Genomic DNA, 20,496 nt, shown 5'->3' on the forward strand with positions numbered 1-20,496 from the left:
CAGGCCTGTCCCTCCCAACTTCCCTCCCCTGCAGGCCTAGTCACCCTCAACTGCCCTCACCTGCCAGCCATCTTGTGACAATGTGGGGCGGCCATCTTGTGATGACGTGGGGGTGACCATCTTGTGGTGGCCATCTTGTGATGTGAGGGTGTGAGGGTCAATTTGCATATTACCTATTATATAGGATATACATATATAAATTACTGAATTAAGCTTCCTTTTTTTTGTCACCTGGATACCTCAGAGATTTGGGGTTAATTGGCAAGCACAAGGAAATATGCACTTATATAGAACAAAAATTGCCAACCTTAATATTTAAAGAACTTCCTATGAAAGCCATTTATATATTTATAACCTTGAAAGAATGACATCAAGCACATGGAATTTGAAAGAGAAAGGGAAATTGAGATACTACAAGGTAGTTTGCAATTGTCATAATCCCATTCTCAGCATCACTTTTACTTAGGACTCCACAGAATTAATGTTACCAGAAGAAAAGGGACCAGAAAGGGTTTGCTTCGGGCTGGCTAGTAGTGTGTGGATTCTTGACTTCATGCAGGAAAGATTTCACAACACAAGTCCAGGTGAATTTTAGAGGACGTTTATTAAAGTTGGGGACGGTGAGACAAGGAAAGGCTTAGGAGAGAAGAAGCAATAGGGGAGCCTAGGCGGGCCTGCTTTGGCTCCTAAAAAGGATATGGGAAAGAAGTGAGCCAAGGCGGGGCTGCTGTCAGCTCACTGGAGAGTCAGAGAAAGGGGGCCTTGTAGACAGTTAGGGAGTTAGCCCCGGATGAGCTGCCGATGCCCCATTGTTCCCCTGGTTGTAAGTTTTGTGGGAACGCTTAGAGTTTAGGAGATGCAAGCTTTCTTCCCCTTGAGAGGGAAGAAAGGCGTGGGTATATTCCTGGGAGGGAGGACACTGAGGGGGACCACCACACTTGGAGGTCCACAACTTAAAGGAGCAGCGTCTGATGCGAGTAGTTGGCTCACACTTTAGAAATATGTCTTGTTTCTCTCCCCATTTATTTTCCTCTCCAGTATAGAGATAAGTGAAAAGTACACGTGCCCCTCACAAGCCTATGACAGACATTATTATTTAGTGATGGCATTTTTTCCCCCTGACTAAACCTAGGGATGTAACCAAAGGTGAATATTAATTGATCAAAATGGGCATTCTTCAGTCTACTCCTGGGTAAACACCCCAGAGAAATGAGAGCTCATGTCCACAAAATGAAATGTACAAGAATGTTCCTGGCAGCTTTATTCTAAAGAGTCCCAACCTGGAAACAACCCAAATGTCCATGAACAGTAGAGTGCGGGAAAATACAGTATATAAAATACTCTACAGAAATGAAAAGGGACAAACTACTGATACAGTTTGAATGCATCTTAGAGAGACAGTGTAGTATGAACAGTTAGACAGAAAGGAGGCACACTATGTCCTCCATTTACTGCAGCTCGGAAAACAGGCAAAACTCATCCATGGTGACAGAAGTCAAGACAGTGGTCACCCATGGGGGAAACTGACTGAGAGGGGCACCTCGGTGCTGATTTACATAGATGTGCACATACAAACATTCATTGGGATGCTCAGCTAAGATTTGCATAATTTGCTATAAAAGTTCTCTTTCATAAAAGTTCTTAAAAGGGGGCACCAATCTGAAAACTACTGTCTAGCCCTTATTCCTATATTTCTCTGAAAAAGGAGCATAAGTTTTTTACTGTGATTCCAATCCAATTCCAATTTCTGGATATATTTGTAATGAAAAGTAAGCAAATGTAGTATTTTCCATGTCTCTCTTCCAAAGCCCAGACCATGTACCAAACCAATTAAATTCCATATTTGGGCAGTGGAATGCAGGCAGCAGTAGTCTTTGAAGCTCTCTAGGTGATTCTAATAATTTTGCTATGCATACAAGTTTGAGAACTATTAAACCAATGGCTTTCTATTTCCTGCATACTGTCTCACCACTTCAGCATATGGTTTGGAATCTTGGCTGTTCATGAGAACCGCCCCAGAAGCTTCTAAACAATACTGATGCTCAGGCCCCGCCCTGGGTAAGGCCTGGGCATTCTAATGTGCAGCCAGTCGTGACGGCCACTGTGCTGGAGTGATTGGAGTTCTGGTAGATCTTGTGACCAGGACGATTCCAGGCAACACCCCCCACTCCGTGTTCCTCTTGAATTAAAATACTTTCTCTTCATGTTTTTGAAAATTCCTGTCTTTGTCTTTTTTTTTTCTGTTGCAAGCTGAATGTGGAGAAGAACAATGTAATGCTGATAAGTTCTTGGTTTGTTTTGCCCTCAGTATGGGATTGTGCTGGACGCAGGCTCTTCTCATACGACTTTGTACGTCTATATGTGGCCGGCAGAAAAGGAGAATGACACAGGGGTGGTGACTCAGATAGGAGAGTGCATGGTACAAGGTAAGATGAAGAAAAAGGGGAGGGGGGACCGTGGGACACAAGATGCATGTGGCAAGTGGAACACTTGAAGAAAAGCAAGTCCAGTGAAGAGTACAGCGGAGCTACTGCTGTTATTCCATTGTCATTAACATAATACAGAAATCAGTCCTTAATGACTGAGCCCTTGATGCATAAACAGACTTAATAAATAACTGAGTAAAGACAAGTACCACACGATCTCACTCATATGTGGAATAAAATAAACTGATGAACAAAATAGATCCAGAGACATAGAAGCATAGAACTGCGGATCTCAGAGGGAAGGGGGAGGGAAGGTGAGTGGGTGGGAAGAGATCAACTAAAGAACTTTGTATGCATATATGCATAAACCGTAGATACAGACAGTAGGGTGGTGAAGGCCTGGGGCAGAGCTGGGGAGTAGGGGCGGCTAGAAGGGTTCAATGGAGAAGGGGGAGGGGGGGAGACACATGTAATACTTTCAACAAAAAAGATTTAATTAAAAAAAAAATAACTGCGCAATAGTCCCTTCCATCAATAAGACACTTCTGTGTGCCAAGCACCAATATAAGTACTAAAAGTATTATTTCATCTTCATGATCTCCCTGTGAGGCATGTATTTTTATTCCCATTTTTTAAACAAGGGCACTGAGGTTGCACAATACTGTGCCACGTGTTTAAGGTTGCTTGAGCTAGTAAGTAATGGAACTGGGATTCAAATGGAGATTCTACCAACTTCAAACCCATGTTTTAACCAGTGGTTCTCAAATTTGAACCACCTGAAGGGTTTGTTAAAGCACAGAAACTGGGTCCTACCCATTCTTGAAGGCCAGACTTTTTGAATTAAAACAATAGATGATAATTTAGAGCTGATTTTCTGATGATGGCTAAGTAACCAGGCTTTTTATAAACCTGCGAATTAGATATGGATAACATATCTGGATACTTATCTTTAAACCAAATCCTATAATCATTATAAAGCACTGACAGTGTGGATGTTATCTTAAAGTGAACTGAAATTGCTCACTTCAAAAAGCTTACGGAATCTTGGCTCTCATCCTCTCCCTAGCAACAATTAGTTTTGCTCTACAACTGAAAAAGCAGTATTTCTAGGGAGGCATGGAATCAGAGTGGAAAAATCACTAAGGAAACATGGGTGCTATTCCTGTTTATTCTAATTAGATTCCGTAGCTAATTAGTAGCAGTTCCTATCTTTTCAGTGAAAGCCAATGTGCCTGGTGCTTATTTTAATTTTTGTTTTAAATGTTATCATTATCCCTTTAGATCTTATAGAATTAGTGTTGTTAATTACAATTTTGTGAAGAAACTTGAAAAAATGGCTACATAAAGCTGTCTGTAAGATTCCCATTAAAATCTGAACCTGTTAGAAAGGTTATGTAATTGAATGTGAAAGTTGCGCCATCCAGTGGCAAAATTATTGAACAGCAGACAGACCCAGCCCGAGGTTGGTTCAGTGAGTTACCCTCTAAGTAGAGCAATATTACATCAAGAAATTGTCTTATTGAATTTAATCAGAAAACACCAGTATTTTGCTCTAATACTGTCAAGGTATGTTCTATACTTAAAAAATATATTGTCATCTGCTTCTACATCTTTTCCTAGGTCCTGGAATCTCAAAATATGCTCATAAAATACATGAGTTAAACTCTTATCTGTCTGACTGCATGCAAAAAGCCAAGGAATTAATTCCACTCGCCCAGCACAGACAGACACCTGTTTACCTGGGAGCTACGGCAGGCATGAGGTTGCTCAGGTATGGCAATACGTAGGGACCAAGAGCAGCTGGGAGCAAGGAGCCTCTGAAGTTATGGGAGAGTGCTACACTTCCCTAATGTCCAAAATTCTAAATATCCTGAATCTCAGTGAGTGGGTAAAACTCCCAAACTCTTAGTATGTGTAACTTTGGGAGTTTAAGTACATTTTAAAAAAATCCCTCTTGCCCTTCTCCCCCCAGGAAATTCAAGGGGGTAAAGGCACAGAGAAAAAGATTGAACCTATATACTCTGGGATTTGGGGCTACAGATTTAGCCATTCAATCTCTGGGAGGGAGAAGACCAAGAGAGTTGCAGGTGTCCCAAGACACAAATAATCACAACTAGCACATCTTTATGGTAATCACTCAGTATTGGTGTGCATTATTTGTTCGTTTATTCATTAATGCAGCATATATTGACTGCCTACTATGTCCCAGGATATGGAAGTAGGGAACTTCAGCCCTCAAGGAGATCAGAGTTTCAATACAGGGTGATCAGTTTTTTAATAGAAGGCACCTCAAAGCTGCTACAGGAGCACACTTTACCCTGCCCAGAATGGGAGTGGGGCAGGAGGATTTATCAGAGGAGGGGACATGTGAGCTGAATCTTGAAGGATGAGTTGGAGGGTGGGGTAACGGCACCACAGGCAGAGCAGACATCATGTATTCCATAACCTATGTTCATTTGGCACCTATTATGTGTCAGGCACTGTTCTGGGGATTCAGTGAAGAGGACAGAGTCCCTGCCTTCCTAGAGCTTGTATACTAATAGATGTGCAAAGGCAGGCATATATGAGAGACCAGGACATGTTCAAAAGACTATAAATAGATAGAAAATACGGTGCAGACAGTAAAATAATAATAATAATAATGACAATATTAGCAGCTTGTGTTTGTTGTGCCCATGTTCTTATTACTGTGCTTTAATGATAATAACTCTATGAAGTAAGAGGTATTATTAACTACTAGAGGCCTGGCACACGACATTTGTGCACTGGGGGCAGGTCCCACAGCCTGGCCTGTGCCCTCTCGCAGTCTGGAACCCCTTTGGGGATGTCTGACTGCCGCAGAGGCGGGAGAGGCTTCCACCTCCAAGGCAGCGCTAAGGAGCAGAGAGCCTGGCTTCTGGCTGAGTGGTGCTCCCCCTGTGGGAGTGCACTGACCACCAGGGGGAAGCTCCTGCGTTGAATGTGCGTGTCATAGCCATCAATCATTTCGTCGTTAACCAGATAAGGAAGCTGTGACTTACAAATGTTAAGTAAGTTACCCAGAGTCATACCTGGTAAATGGTAGTCAGGATTCTGAGTGGGATTCTGAGAAGGTAGGGTCCAGATCACATAGTGCCTTGTAAGGCAGACTAGGGAGTTTGGAGTTTATTTGAGAGATAATGGGAAGCCATTAAGTGATGTTCCAAAACTGGTGCCACTGGCAGAGAAGGTGGGCTGGAGAGAAGAAAACTAGGGATAAGGGAGCCAGTTAGTAGAGTATGGAAGTCACACAGGTGAGAGATTACAGGAGTCTAATGCCAGCTGGAAGGCAGCATCCTCTGACCCAGAGGCTCTCAATGTTGAGTAGTCTACATCTGGAAGATTCCTCCTTTAGGTCTCAAGGTCTCAAACAGACCCAAGAACTGAGACACAATATGAGGAAGATTCTCCCCCTTCCCTCCAGTCTGGCACCCATGGGGGTTAGGTGTCTGTCCCAGGACATTTGCCACCTGGTGTCTACTACAGTCCTAATTAAGAACCTCAAGCAGGACCTGGTATGTGACCAGCTAGGAGCTACCAGCGATGGCTAACGTGGCACACTTTAGCTCTATGAGTGGTGATCAAACAATACCCAGCTACCACCACCACAATAATTAAAATTACTTTGATAAGTTTTTGGAGCCAGGAAACAACAAAAGTGGTATTTTAAGAAGACGAACCTATTCAGTGATTGGAAGGATTTGGATTTGGAGAGAGGGGCTAAAAGATAGTTCTGCTTCCCCCAAAGGAGGCCCCTCAGGCAGCCATGTGTTGGTATTTCCATCTCTCTGTTTATTCCAGTAAGTGATCATTCACTTCCTGGGAGAACTGACTAGAAGCTGTGGCTGAGATGGGTAGTTGCAATTATTAAAACAAAACATGTAACCTCAGCTCTTCCTTTGCATAGACTTGAAAATGAATACTTGGCAGATGAAGTCCTGGACGAGTTGACAGAGATCCTCAGAGGCTTCCCCTTTGACTTCCAGGGCGCCAGAATCATCTCTGGCAAAGAGGAAGGTGCCTATGGCTGGATTACTATCAACTACCTGCTGGGAAAATTCACTAAGGTGACTATCTTATAGCACCCATGGAGTGGCTCCCCCTCCCTGGGGGCCAATGCCATTGCTATCTCAGGCAGTACTTGGATTGCCTGCCAGAATAAATGATGGATGAACTAGACAAATTAATTTACCCCCATATTTACAAGGGTCACCAGAGATAGAATTCTCTTAGAAGAACTTTTACTATTGGAGAATAAGGAAGCGATAACTTCAGAGAGAGACATAAAAGTCTATCATTGAAAAGAATAGCTAATATTTGCCTAGTGCTATGTGTCTTATGCTATGCTAATCACTTATATGTACTATATGATTTAATCTTCAGAACAACCATATGAGGTATCCTCTCATTTTAGAGCCCCAAATAGAGGCCTAGAGAAGGGTAATTATTCTGCTCAAGGTTACATGGATAATGAGCAAATACGTTTGGATTTTAATTTGAGTCTTTCTAGCCTCAAATCCCTCGTTCCTAAATACTGACTGTACTGCTCCGATACTATTGCAGTCTGAGCAATGTCTTTGAAACCCCTCTTTTCTTGCTGTTGATCTGATGTGGATTCAGGAACCTCCATGGAACTTTGTGTCAACCTTAGGCCCCTGCTCCTTTACATTAGGAAGTTCTTGAGTCTGAGAAATAATGTGAAAAAGTGGGTGTCCAGAGATTTCTACTACTGGTAACTGTACTCTCCTTCAGAAACTGAGATGGCTCTACCCGTTGGGAAATGAAAGCAATAGTGAGGAAACGTATGGAGCTTTGGACCTCGGGGGAGCCTCTACACAAATCACTTTTGTGCTCAGAAACCAGACAATTGAGTCTCCAGATAATGCTCTGTACTTTCGTCTGTATGGCAAGGACTACAATGTGTACACCAACAGCTTCTTGTGCTACGGGAAGGATCAAGCGCTCTTGAAGAAACTAATCAAGGACAGTCAGGCAAGTATAACTGAATCCAGACCTGACTTTTCCACATCTGGGCTGCCAGCCCCCACATCCTGTTGTTTTCTCTTCTACTTCAGTAATTGATCTGAAGTTGGTTACTGTACTTTCCAAACCTTTCTAAGTACATCTGGTAGACCCGTAAGAATCATTCCCTCCAGACATCACCCTCCTATATTTGTTTACTGCACAATCTCCAAGGACATGACTCAGATCCTTTCTTGGGAAATAATTTCTCAGCCCTGTGGGGTTGACAATAAAAATTTCACACTAGGGCATTGTAGTAGGGGAGGGTGTGAGCAGTTTATAACCTCTTTCCCACTTTTTAATCTCTATTTCCTACAAATTGCAGAAAACAGGGCTGTTAGAAACAACCTGGAGAGGAGGAGAAAAAATGCTCAGGGAAAACACAAAGTTAATGTATCAATACCTCATATCTTGTCCCCAGACGCTTTTTGCATTTTGAAGAAAAGAAAGTTAAACATACTTGCAATTATGCGAGTACCAGGCACACCCTGATAAACAAACACAGAGCAAGGATGTCACATCCAGCTGTTCCCTGTCTCCACTAAAAGGACAACAGTTCTCTGTTCTCCTCCAAAGCATGCGCTCTGGTTCTCAGAAGCACTATCCATCAGATGACTTCCACAGGAGTGGGGGCTGAGAGATGCCTACTGAGCACCAAGGCTCCATAAGCCTCTGATCCACAGCAGTCCCCTTTCTTCTCTTGAACATACTGGGTTGTGGGCAAAAGACCATTTTTATTCTACTGACAAATAATTTGAGGCACTTCCAGGTCTTAGAGCTTCTGATTTTTAAAAAAATTTATATTTTTTTGCTTGGAGTTGACATAGGCCAACTCTTGGAGAAAACTACCCAGGCTCAGAATTTTGAGAGTCTATGTGGTTTCCCCTTGTTCCTAAACACTGACTGTACTGCTTCGATACTGCTGCAGTCTGAGCTATGTCTTTGAAGCCCCTCTTTTCTTGCTGTTGATCTGATGTGGACCCAGGAACCTCCAGAGAGTAAATCTGTTTCTGACCTATGTGATTAGAACTGAGGAACATTCCAAACCAATGGCATTTCTGGGCCCAGCTTGAATTGTATTTGCTTTCTATGAATAGAGAAAGTTTATTTACATCTGATGCTACTTCTGGTGCCTGTGGTACAAATCTGCCTATTCCCAAGACTGAAAAAGCCAGACAGAGACATACTGAAGCCAATGCCGAGTGCTGGGATATTGTACAATTCTTACACATTAATGAAGTCAGACTGGTGTTTTTGTACCCAAAGCTTTGCACATGACCCCTTCAAGTGATTTTTTCCATTCAGGTTTCAAATGGAACCATCAGTGACCCGTGTTTCAACCGTGGATACAGCAGGATAATGAACATAAGTGACCTTACCAGCAGCCCCTGCACCAAGAAAGATAAGCCGACTCTTCCATTCCTCCAGTTGCAAATCCACGGCACTGGAAACTATCAGCAATGCCAGAAAAGTGTCCTTAGACTCTTCGACAACAGTGACTGCCCTTACTCCCACTGTGCCTTCGATAAAATTTTCTTGCCCTTGCCACAACCTGATGAACATTTTGGGGTAAGTTTGTGAAATGATAAGGTATATTGGTTAGGATGATTTCAGCTGCAAATTATAGAACATGTAACTACAAAGAATTTAAATAATAGGGTTTATTTTTCTCTCACATGATATAAGCCTTGAGGTAGAAAATTCAGGATTAGTTCTTTGGCTTGATAATATGACGACTTGGGATCAGCTTTTCTGTGATCTTCTAGTGATGTTAAGATGGCAGCTATTGCTCTCAGCATTATGTCTTCACAAGCAAAGCCAAAGAAGGAAAAAAGGAAGTTTTTCTTGCATACATCTTCAGTTTTGCAGAAATGCCAACAAACATCTTTACAGATGCCACTGGCCAGACTTTAGTGAAATTCACACCTCTAAACCAACCTATGATAAAGGGGAATGGGTTACCATGGTTTGTTTAGACTAGGGTGGGGAACATCATTTGGTCTGGCCCTGTTAAGGCATTAGGGGTAAGTTAATTAACACGTTAAGCGCCATGTCAGTCACCGGTGACTGAAATGGAAAGGAAGACAAAACAGGCTTGGCGCTTAACATGTTAAATATTTAACCAAATATAGCAGGCTAATTTTTAAGTTGATAATTTTGTATGTCCCATGAATGATATTATAAATATCCAAATGGCCCTTGGCAGAAAAAAGGTTCACAACCCATGCTCTATAAAGACGTTTAGGAAGTAGAAACTAAAAAACCCCAAGGAAATACGGAAGATACTAATTTTCATTACATTTTGAAGACTTGGGGGACTATTTGAATCCCAACTCCAAATTCCTTCTTTTCTTAATCACTTCAAAATAAGATAATATATTTGAGCAGAGGTAGGAGAGGTGCCCCTTGATCTATGAATTACTCAAATTTCATATTTTATTCCTGGAGCCCAAGAATTACTGTAATCATAGTATAGTAGTACAGTATATTGCAAAATTAGCTGCCATCAATGGAGTGCCAATTACTGACTAAGCACTATATACACATTATCTCACTCATACTTAAGATATCATTCAAAGAAGAGCTTTTGTCTGCTTTTACACCTTTTCTCCCTTTTTCAGAAAACAGATCAGCATGTGAAAAGGGAGGTTTAACTCTCCTCTAGGACCCCAGTGGGAGAATTTCTCCCAAGGTCTCTTGGCCCAGCCCAATGTCACAGAAAGAGCTCCTTGGAAAGAGCATAGGCCCTATAATAATCACACCTGGGGTTAATTCTGGCTTTGCCACTTGTGAACTATGTGAATTCTGGGAAAATGACAATGGGCAAGGTAATCTGCGCTTACCTTAACCATGGCCCAGACCACAGCTTCCCCTCTCCTCAAGTTTCCTGAGGGAAATACGTGACAGGACAATGACTGACAGAGTAAAACTTGGTTATGAGCTGGTCCAAACCCAAATTTAAAACAAACCAGAACCTCACCTGGAGGCCCTAGAGCTAAGCTGGCACTGGCTGCTCATGTTGGGCTTTTTTTTAGGCCAAGGCCTCTGCCTTGGATCCAACTACTAGAAGAGAAAGGAAGGTACCACAAAAGGGAAGAAGGTGGCCAGGAATGCTGGGGACAGCCAAGGGCCCTTTCCATTCCAGTTATTGCTAGAAAGCACATCTGAAGGGAAAGGAATATACTCTTGTGAGTTGATCTTTAAACTTTCCTGAAAACTTTGCCTCCTGGGAAACATGGCCCAATTCTTGCCTTCAAGATTGAGCAAATGCTTCCTACAGGGGTGGGGTGGGGGAGAGGAGAGGGTGGGTAGATGGGATGGTGGTGGTGGAATTTCCTGTCTTTAAATGTGATGCCTCCAACCAAGGTAGGAGACTTGGAGTTGGAAAAGGGTGGAAGAGCCTTGAATTCCCCATGGAGGCTTTTTTGTTTTGTCCCTTTGACCCTCATTGGCACTGTCCTCCTCACAGCCTTCTGTACCTCAATTTGGCAATCTCCTCGGAATAGGGTCTTGCTTCTCTGAATATAGCCCTTAGGGTCAGTACTGTACCTGTACCTATTCCTGTCTTGGCAGTTTCTTTCTGTATTTGGATTTTTAAAATTGATTTCAGCTAGAGGAAAGGAGAAGGAGAGAGGGATAGAAACATCAATGCTGAGAGAGAATCATCCATCCACTGCCTCCTGCATCTCCCCTTCTAAGGGTTGAGCTCACAACCCGGGCATGTGCCCTGACTGAGAATCGAACTGTGACCTTCTGGTTCATGGGTTGATGCTCAACCACTGAACCATACTGGCCAGGCTGGATTTTTTTAAATCCTCACCCGAGGATAAGTTTTTCATTGATTCTAGAGATAGAGGAAGGTAGAGGACAAGAGAGAGAAATATCTATGTAAGTCAGAAATATTGATTGGTTGCCTCATGCACGCACCCCGACCGGGGAGGAAACCACAACCCAGGCATGTGCCCTGACTGGGAATTGAACCCAGACCCTTCAGTGCATGGAACAATGCTCTAACCACTGAGATACACTGGTCAGAGCACTGTTTTTGGATATTTTTTGTGCCCTCTGTAAATTCTTCCTAAATCCGAAAGATTTAAAAAATATGTTGCCTTGTTTATAAAATGAGGACAGGAATACCTATCTTATTGCTAATTGTAAGTGACAACTGAGGTGGACTGATGAATGTTTTACCACCAGCTCTCTGGGGATAGAGGGGCTGATTTGTAGCATTTCCAATTTGTATGGTATAAATACTCCCACCATGGCCTATTTAAAAAAATTTTTTTAATTGACTTCAGAGAGGAAGGTAGAGGGAGAGAGGGTTAGAAACATCAATGATGAGAGAGAATCATTGATCAGTTACCTCCTGCACACCCTCCTCCTCTGGGGATCGAGCTTGAAACCTGGGCATGTTCCCTGACCGAGAATCGAACTGCGACCTCCTGGTTCATGGGTGGATGCTCAACTACTGAGACACACTGGCTGGGTGACCATGGCCTATTTTAAACTATCAACATGACATCAACTAGATCACAAAACTCCTGAAATTTTAACAACTAACTCTCATTAGTAGGTAAGAGTCAGCTCTACCTTATCACTGCAAATAGTGAAAACCTAACATACTATATAGCACTAGGTGGGCCCTTAAAAAAGTTATTTCTCCTAACAGACTTCATTCTAGGCCTTCATTCCTGCAGGAAGTTACCATTGCAAAGTCCTGCATCTTGAAGCATAATTATTTGTACATGAAAATTTAGTTGTCTTTTAATTATTTCCAAAACCAGTTAGCCTGGGTATTCTCTAGCCACAGAGAATTTTCAGAGGAGGTAATTTCTGCCACAATTGCATTTAGCAATGATGATCTAATTTTTAGTTTGTAAACTGAGTATTAAGAATGGTCAGTACTCTTTTCAGTTTGGCTACACTGTCACCTTGGTTGCTAGACAGAATCCAATTTGTAGGCAAATAAGAAATACCAAAAAGGAAGAGGAAACATCTGTGAGGAATTACTTATGTAATTTAGGAATTTTCAAAAAGATCACATTATATCATTTATGTAAACAAGAAAGGGTATAAACAAATTCAATAGGGAACAGAAACTGAAGAACATTAAATGTTGTTTGTTTACATATGTACACATACCAGGTGTGTATTTGCATGTATTTGTGTATATTTAGATCTGAGCTTCCTAGTAGCCAAGGGGAAAAATAAGCCATAATCAGATAGATAATTTTCATTATACCCAACAAACCCAGTCCTAAGCCAAAGCACAGCTTTATAGCAACTTTAACCCAGAGACATAGTACTAAAAAGCTGACTCAGTGATAGCAATTCTGTGATGGACTGAGGCAATATAGGTTTTTGATACTCATCTTGATAGAAGAAAAGAATTTATAGTAGCTGGAAGAGGGGACAGATATATATTCTTCAAATCACCTTCCATAAATACTGACTATCTAAGCTAGCAAATAGCCTTTTGAGGCTGTTCTCTGAAGATGTCCTATGGTGTTCCTATTCTGAGTTGCTGCTTAAATACAAACCCACAGGTTATAGACACCAATCAAGTAAAGGTTTACAAAGTAAAGTTGATTCCTAATATGGAAATCAGGGAGCTGATCACAGTTTGACCTCAATGGGAGGGCATCCCACCTGCACTTAAAAGCGAAGTCGGGAATTCCTAGACCCATGTCAGCATTTTCTGCCACAATTACCCTTGGGTCCATTCTGGGAAAAGAACATCTGATGGATTGAATCTCCAAAGTCCTACCCCAAGAGTAGGATAAGGATGGTTTTTTTCTTAAAGACGTTTGAAGAATCACCTACCAGAGTCACAGGAAGAAACTTGAACTATCTGATGTGTCCTTGAACCATCTGATTTCAAGCAGTGTATCTTCCTGAGGTATAAAAAAGAAGAAGGTGGTTTTTGTCATTCAATATAATTCTGGGGATTAAAAATGGAAGCATTATGAATAAGGTTAAGGTTTCTTTTGTATTATATAATATAAATCCAGGGGAAAATAACTCATCCTAAACTCTATCACTCCATTCCATTAACATTTTATTTTTCTGGATTCAATTCCAGTGCATGTTGGTATAAGCAACATTCCACTTTAGAAGAGACTTTTCCAAGGGATTTAAGAGGAGGACATCTTAGATAGTAAACCAATAAAATGGATTTCTGAAGAACATATATGAACAAGAAAACTACAATTTAGGCGCTGACATATGGAAGACTTTCAAAAAAGATAAGACAGATGGAATGAAAAAAAAAAAAAAGAATATGCATGAACTGGTCCTGGGGCAGGGGAGGAGAAATAGATGACCTTATTCTGGAGCACAACTGTCCAAGAAAGAAAGATGAATAGATGCATTCCCAGTTCACACAGCAGGTTTTGCACTTGATTCTAATTCTAAGACTTGGTTTCTGCTGTGCTACAGAGAAATATGTACATGTGCATGTGTGTGTGTATGTGTGTGTGTGTGTGTAAAAGTAACATGATTATCTTAGACATTTTAAAAAATATATAAAGGATTTAAAACATTACTTCAATTTTGATTCAGGTGTTTATAAAAGAAGACCATATTTATTTTATATTCTATTCTTTACATAATAGCATTATTCCATGATTGTATATTGCTTAGTTGATTCTATTTTGAGAGAGGACTCTAAATCATAACCTGCAAAGTCAAGACAGCATCTAAAAGCAAAATATCCAGGCTGTCTAAACCAGTCATTCTTTGTGTGCCTATGGCAAAATAAACAGCATAGAAAATTTACTACTTTAATTAATTTTAGGTGTATAGTTCTGTGCAATTAAGTACACTTACATTATTGTATAGCCATCACCATCATCCATCTCCAGAACTTTTTCATCTTCCAAAAAACAGAAACCTCACCCATTAAATCACACATTAACTTCCTGACCCTCTTTTCTCCTCCTTCCCCTGAGCCCCTGGCATCCACCATTCTACTTTCTGTTGCTATGAATTTGACTATTCCAGGTACCTCATATAAGTGGGATCATACAATTTTTGTCCCCTTGTGACTGGCTTTTTTTCAGTTAGCATAATGTCTTTAATAGAGCAGTTATTCTTAACTCTTTAAGGCTAGCATGTCAAACTCATAAGCTAACACGGGCCAAATAAACAAGGTTTAAGTTTATGTGGGCCGTAAAAAAACCCCCAAAAGCTTCACTTTTCATAGAAATGTAGGTTTATTTCAATAGAGATATGCTGAATACAAAGGGCTGAAACAAATGAGTAATCGTTAATGAATATTTGTTGTGGGCCACATGTGGCCCGCAGGCTGCAAATCTGACATGCTTGCTTTAAGGGATCACAAGACTCTTTGAAGAATGTGATGAAAGTTAAGGGTCTTCTAAGTAGAAATGCTGAAATCTTTGCATTCAATTTAAAAGACATCATGATCCCTTGAGGTGGACCTATGAATTCCACATTAGAGCCTTTAACCTAATACAAAAAGTATATAAAACTAGAGATTAAAGTAGAACCATGAGCCCAAGTAGAGCAACGTCTGGGAGTGAATGCCACACAAGTGTCAGAGGTCAAGTTTATTTGGAAGTATGGAAAGCAAACACAGATACATATGCCAGAGATAAAAGACCCTGCAATTGATGCCACTTCATCCTCTAAAATGCGTCCTGCCAGGCAGATACAACCTAATATCTGTTAATACAAGTTAGAGAAGCAAGTTAGAATAGGGGTAGGAGAATATGTCAATTGGTTAGTTTGGGGCAGAATCTTGAGACTAGACTGTAATGCCTGTTCCTTCTGTATCTACAATGCTTCATTTAATCTTTTCCCCCAATATATTTTTATTTGACCTTTGGAAAATGATTTGAGAAACCCCTTTTCTTCCTTTATGGACCAATTTGGCTTTAGGTTAACTTTCTGGATTTGTTTCCCTGGAAACCTGATAAAGGTGGAATGTCGGTTGCATTACCAGGCAACAGTTCTCATGATAAAAATGACTGAAACAGATTGCATCAGGTCTGGAAGAAATTATAAATGACGTATGCCTACTCTGTGGGCTTCTCTAATCTGCCCACAGAGGCTCTATATATGTGGGGCATGTAACAAAAGGCTTTATTTTTATAGCACTTGTCACCACCATCCATCATATACCATGTTATTTGTTGGAGTTCTGCTGTTTTCCACTAGAGGGCAGGATTTTCACCTGTTTTGATTACTGCTTAGAACAGGATACTCAGTAAATAGTTGTTGAATGAAAGAACGAAAAATGAATGAATGAATGATATGCAGCCAAAAGTCAAGGAAGAGGTAGAATAAAAAAAATGATAATTGTTTTTGGCAGTTAAGAGGTTACTGGTGATTTTGATGAGCAGAGTTTCAGAAGCCATGTCATAGTGGACAAAGGGCTCCTTGGGAGATTCTCCAAAGTTGGGGGAGCAGGGAGGAGGGTGGGTAATTGATATCACAAAAACAAGAAATAGAATTGAGAGAGGATAGACTGCTGTACTGAAACTAATTGGAATCTACATTCTTCTCAAGTGCACATGGAACATTCTCTAAGGTAGATATCATATTAGGTCACAAAACAAGTCAACAAATTTAAGAGGACAGAAGTCATACCAGGCATCTTTTCTTACCACAGTGGGATGAAACTTGGAACTAACAGCAGAAGGAAACTGAAAAACTCACAAATATGTGGAAATTAAACTACATATTTTTGACTAACTAAAATTCTCAACAAAAAAAACTAGCAAACTGAATTCAACAGCACATTGAAAGGACCATATAACTGACTAAGTGGGATTTATCCATGGGATGCAACAATGGTTCAAGATACAAAATCAATTAATGTGATATGCCATATCACATCATCTCAAAGAAGCAGAAAAAAGCATTTGGTGAAATTTATTATTCTTTTATGATAAAAACTCTCAATAAACTAGGAATGGAAAGAAATGATCTCAACACAATAAAAACCATATATGAAAAAATGCACAGCTAACATTATACTCAGTGGTGAAGATGGAAAGATTTTCCTTTAAGATCAGAAACAAGGCAAGGATGCCCACTCTTACCACTTCCATTTAATGTATTATTGGAAGTCCTCCCTAGAGCAATTAGATAAGAAGAAGAAGTAAAAGGCATCCATGTCAGAACGGAAGAAGTAAAACTGTCTCTGTTTGCAGACGACCTGATCTTATATAAAGAAAACCCTAAAGACTTCACACACAAAAAATCTAATAAATGAATTCACTGAAATTGCAGGACATAAAAATCAACATACAAAAATCAGTTGCACTCCTATGCATTAACAATGAACTATTTGAAGAGGAAATTAGCAAATCCATTTACAATAACATAAAAAAGAATAAAATCCTTAATAATACATTTAATGTGGACTTCTGTTGGAACTAGAAATGGAGGAGAATGTTTTCTCTATTCGGATGGCAGGTGGCATTTACCAGTAAATTTTGGGGAAATGTCATCCCCTGGGCCAGACAGATTGAGCTGGGTGTGTTGGAGTTGTCCTCTTCCTTGTGTGTGTGTGTGTGTGTGTGTGTGTGTGTGTGTGTGTGTTTTAATTCAGTGACTAAACCAGAAACCTGGTATTTGATCCATCTATCCAGTAGGTGGTTCGCTTTTTGTTTGAGGAATGTCTGGTCTCCCCATAGCTGCACAGATTAGAGCACGCGCAGGGCTGGCTGCATTAGAAAAGGTGGGGAGGAACTTTGTTACAGGGGGTTTGACTGTTCTTTTCTTAATCGTATGTATTTGAAATGCTTTCTGGGTACGGCTGCCTGATCCCTTCTGTGTGGCAGAAAAATGCGTCATCCAAGTAGTTTTTACTACTATAGAGAGCCTGTAAATAAGGGCTTTGAAAAAATAACTTTAACAAACCAGTAAGATTCTTTGTCTCATACATAAACATTCTGGGTACTTAGCACTTGAAAATAAACAAATCCAGACTTTTTAAAATGCCACAGACTGTTAAAAGCCTGACTCTACTTTTTTGAGAATTTGTCAACACCTGTTAAAATGCCTTATTCTTCAATGGGTGTTTTTTTAGATTCTGGATTTTAAAAAAAGTTTTTAGAAATGTAATCACTTGTTCAGCTTAAATACAAGAAGTCTAACATAGTCAGTCCTCTTAAATAAACAAATAAGAAAGTAGGGTTCATAATTAGGGCTGCCTTTTTGGAGGAGAAATCTAAGTATTGCTATTGCCAAATGATGTTTTTGATAATGTAAGGAAACACAGGGACCACAGGACCTTTTTGTTTTAGAGTGTGAAAGACTAACTTAGTACCTTTTGGCACACTTTTGATTGTAGAGGATAAATGGCATCAGCATCGACAAATCACATAGATACAAAGAACTCTCCAGATTATGACACTATTAAAGGTTTACCCTTATTCTACAGAGCAGCTTTTTAAGAGGGACTGTGGGGGCCCCAGACCAGCACATTTCAGGAAAAAATTCTCCACAGGTTGAAATGCCAAAAACAGAAAACATATTGTGTTGACTCACATAATTTAGTCAATTTTACTAGGGCTTTTTCGATGAAAACCAGTGACTGAGTATTGTACATGCTATGCTCTCACTGGGGGATTCAAGCTCCCTGCAGGCCGGGTGAGAGCAGGCAACAGCTGTCAACACCCCTGTTTGATAGGCTGGTTCACCGTCCCAGGCCAGCCCTCCAGCCACACACTGGAAACAAGAAGGGAGGAAGCTTCTCCCTGGGTGTGGAAATGGAGCGATGAAAGTAGATTGTAAACAGAAACGTGACTCAGTATGTTGAAATGGTGCCCGTGTCAGCTGGGCCTTCATTGAATAATAAGCCAGCAGCTCTGAAGAGTCCACCCCATTCACCTGCTAACCCTGAGGTCGGGTCCAGCCAGCAAATGCCCTGTCCCCTGTACTTCCGTGTGCCTGCTCCCTCGAGGTCTATGAGTTGGGAATGCATGAGGAAACGATGTACTCTGATAGTATTCCCTTGACATAAACTGCCAGCATACTTTCTAACTTGTATTTTAACTGTTGAAAAAGACAAAACAAAAACAACCTTTTGCTTAGGTCATGTCCAAATTATGGGACCGTATTTCTTATGTTTAGGAATCATTCTTTACATTGCAACTTTTTAAAGGAAAAAAACCACCTTCTGAGGTGTTGCTCAAATCCTCTGTGTAAATGTGCTATCTCTCCATACTACCATTAAGCCAAATCAAAAGCTGTGAATAAAAAAAAAATGTGTTCGAGAATGTGTGTTGATGAGAAAGTGATTTATTTACAGATCAAAGTCTTTGTGTCATGAAGCCACCAAATTTTAAAAAGAATGTCACCTTTTTTTTCTTGTTATGGAACCCAGAGATTGTAAAAAGAAAAAAAGGCCTTTTGTTGCATTTTTTATGTTGGCATGAGATTTTTGTCCACTTTTTTTCATATGTCTGTGTATAAAAAATTCTGTCCATTGTTTACTATGGGATTATTATTACATTTTGAGGTAAACAAAAGAATTTATATTGCTTGATAAACTGTTAGCCTGTAAATTTCCAAGGTTTCTTCACCTCAATTAAAGTAATGGACCAATAAAAAAGAAAAGAAATGGAGGTGAAAATCAAACAAAAATATCAATGAAAAAGAAAATTTATTAAGGACAAATACATTTACATTCATGTTTTAAAATTATATATATTATGAATATTTATTAAAAAAAACACACACACAATGCAATTGTGAAAAAGCTGGCATGGACCTATCCAATAGAGGACAATTTTCCTATTCTCTGAGTCAGAATTTAGCCCCCGTGGGGGTCCCTGCTAACTCCTGTCCTTTACCCACCAACAGCCTGTTCTTTGCCCACCTGTATCTCTGCCCATGAAAATCACATAGGGATACACTTGGCTTGTTTGGGAATCACATTTCCTTTCTATAGTCACTTCTACTTTAGTAATTTTACAGAAGGCAAAATATAATCTCTAATCCAAATACTGCTAGCACAGGGAAACCTTTTTACTCCTCTCCAATCTGCACAGTGGACTCTGTGACTCGGCCCAGGGCCTGGCATACATAAGCAAATGACATGCTCTTACGACCTCCAAAATGATTTCTCCTAAAAACTGGCATCCTTCAGGGAAAGAGAAAAAACACCAGAGTTGGGGTTTCAGATGTCTCATCCAGAAAGCTCTGCTTAATTAGTTTTTCCTCTTTAAATACATACTATATCAAAAGGGTACAAAGGGAAGTTATAGGGTGGTATAAAGTATGATAAAAATTAGATGTATGTATTAGGATGGAGGTAAGATATTTTTTTCCTATTTCACATTTAATACTAGTTGTCTCTAAGTGATAAAATTTAGGTTATTTTAATCAAATGTCTCCTTTTTCACTCATTTCAACTTTTAACTTTTTCTATAGTTCTCATTTATGATGATAATGATTTGTAAAAACTTTTCAGTTGTGTCTAACTCATGATAAATCTGCAAGAAATATTTGTTAAAGTTGACTATTTAAAGAAAGCAATACTAAAACACCTTATAATTGCCATTCAGAGATGACTTAATACCCTTATATAGAATTTTCCAGTTTTTACTTATTTAAAAAATCATATAAAATATCTTGAAGATGGGATTTTTGTAACCTCTTCCTCTCTTTTTTCTTATCTCCTCTTTCCCCCATATTTCTTTCTCCCTGATTTTCCCATTAAAATTATAGAGAAAATTAGCTACCAGCTGGCTCAGAAACGCATGCCAGCAGCAAAGTGACCCCTTTGCTAGGGTCTGAAATATCAAAAACCCTGTGAATTGACTCAGCAAAGATTTCTAGGCACCTTCATTAAAGGTATGGCCTTCTGGAAAGGGACTCAGCGTCCCTCTGTCCTGGACATTGCAAAACTACATTTTTCTCTTGCAGGCATTTTCAGCTTATTACTATGTGATGGGTTTTTTAAATCTCACATCAGATGAATCCCTCACCCAGGAAGAGATAACGGACACGATGGAAAAGTTCTGCTCTCAGCCTTGGAAAGATGTAAGTAACT

The 20,496-nt window shown here is 40.1% G+C and overlaps 1 protein-coding gene across 6 annotated transcripts in view; it reads left to right on the plus strand.

Moving 5' to 3' along the window:
* The window catches only part of ENTPD1 (ectonucleoside triphosphate diphosphohydrolase 1), a 97,759-nt gene that overhangs the window by 66,407 nt on the left and 10,856 nt on the right, over window positions 1-20,496 (plus strand). For all 6 annotated transcript variants that reach the window (XM_079793801.1, XM_079793803.1, XM_079793805.1 and 3 more), the window contains exons 3-8: window positions 2,309-2,426; window positions 4,047-4,197; window positions 6,352-6,511; window positions 7,197-7,436; window positions 8,772-9,035; window positions 20,370-20,486. In XM_079793801.1, the coding sequence (XP_079649927.1) occupies window positions 2,309-2,426; window positions 4,047-4,197; window positions 6,352-6,511; window positions 7,197-7,436; window positions 8,772-9,035; window positions 20,370-20,486 (1,050 nt within the window). The remainder of the gene's footprint in view (window positions 1-2,308; window positions 2,427-4,046; window positions 4,198-6,351; window positions 6,512-7,196; window positions 7,437-8,771; window positions 9,036-20,369; window positions 20,487-20,496) is intronic.

The sequence above is a fragment of the Cnephaeus nilssonii genome (assembly GCF_951640355.1).
Source record: "Cnephaeus nilssonii genome assembly, chromosome: 16".
Lineage (NCBI taxonomy): Eukaryota > Metazoa > Chordata > Mammalia > Chiroptera > Vespertilionidae > Cnephaeus > Cnephaeus nilssonii.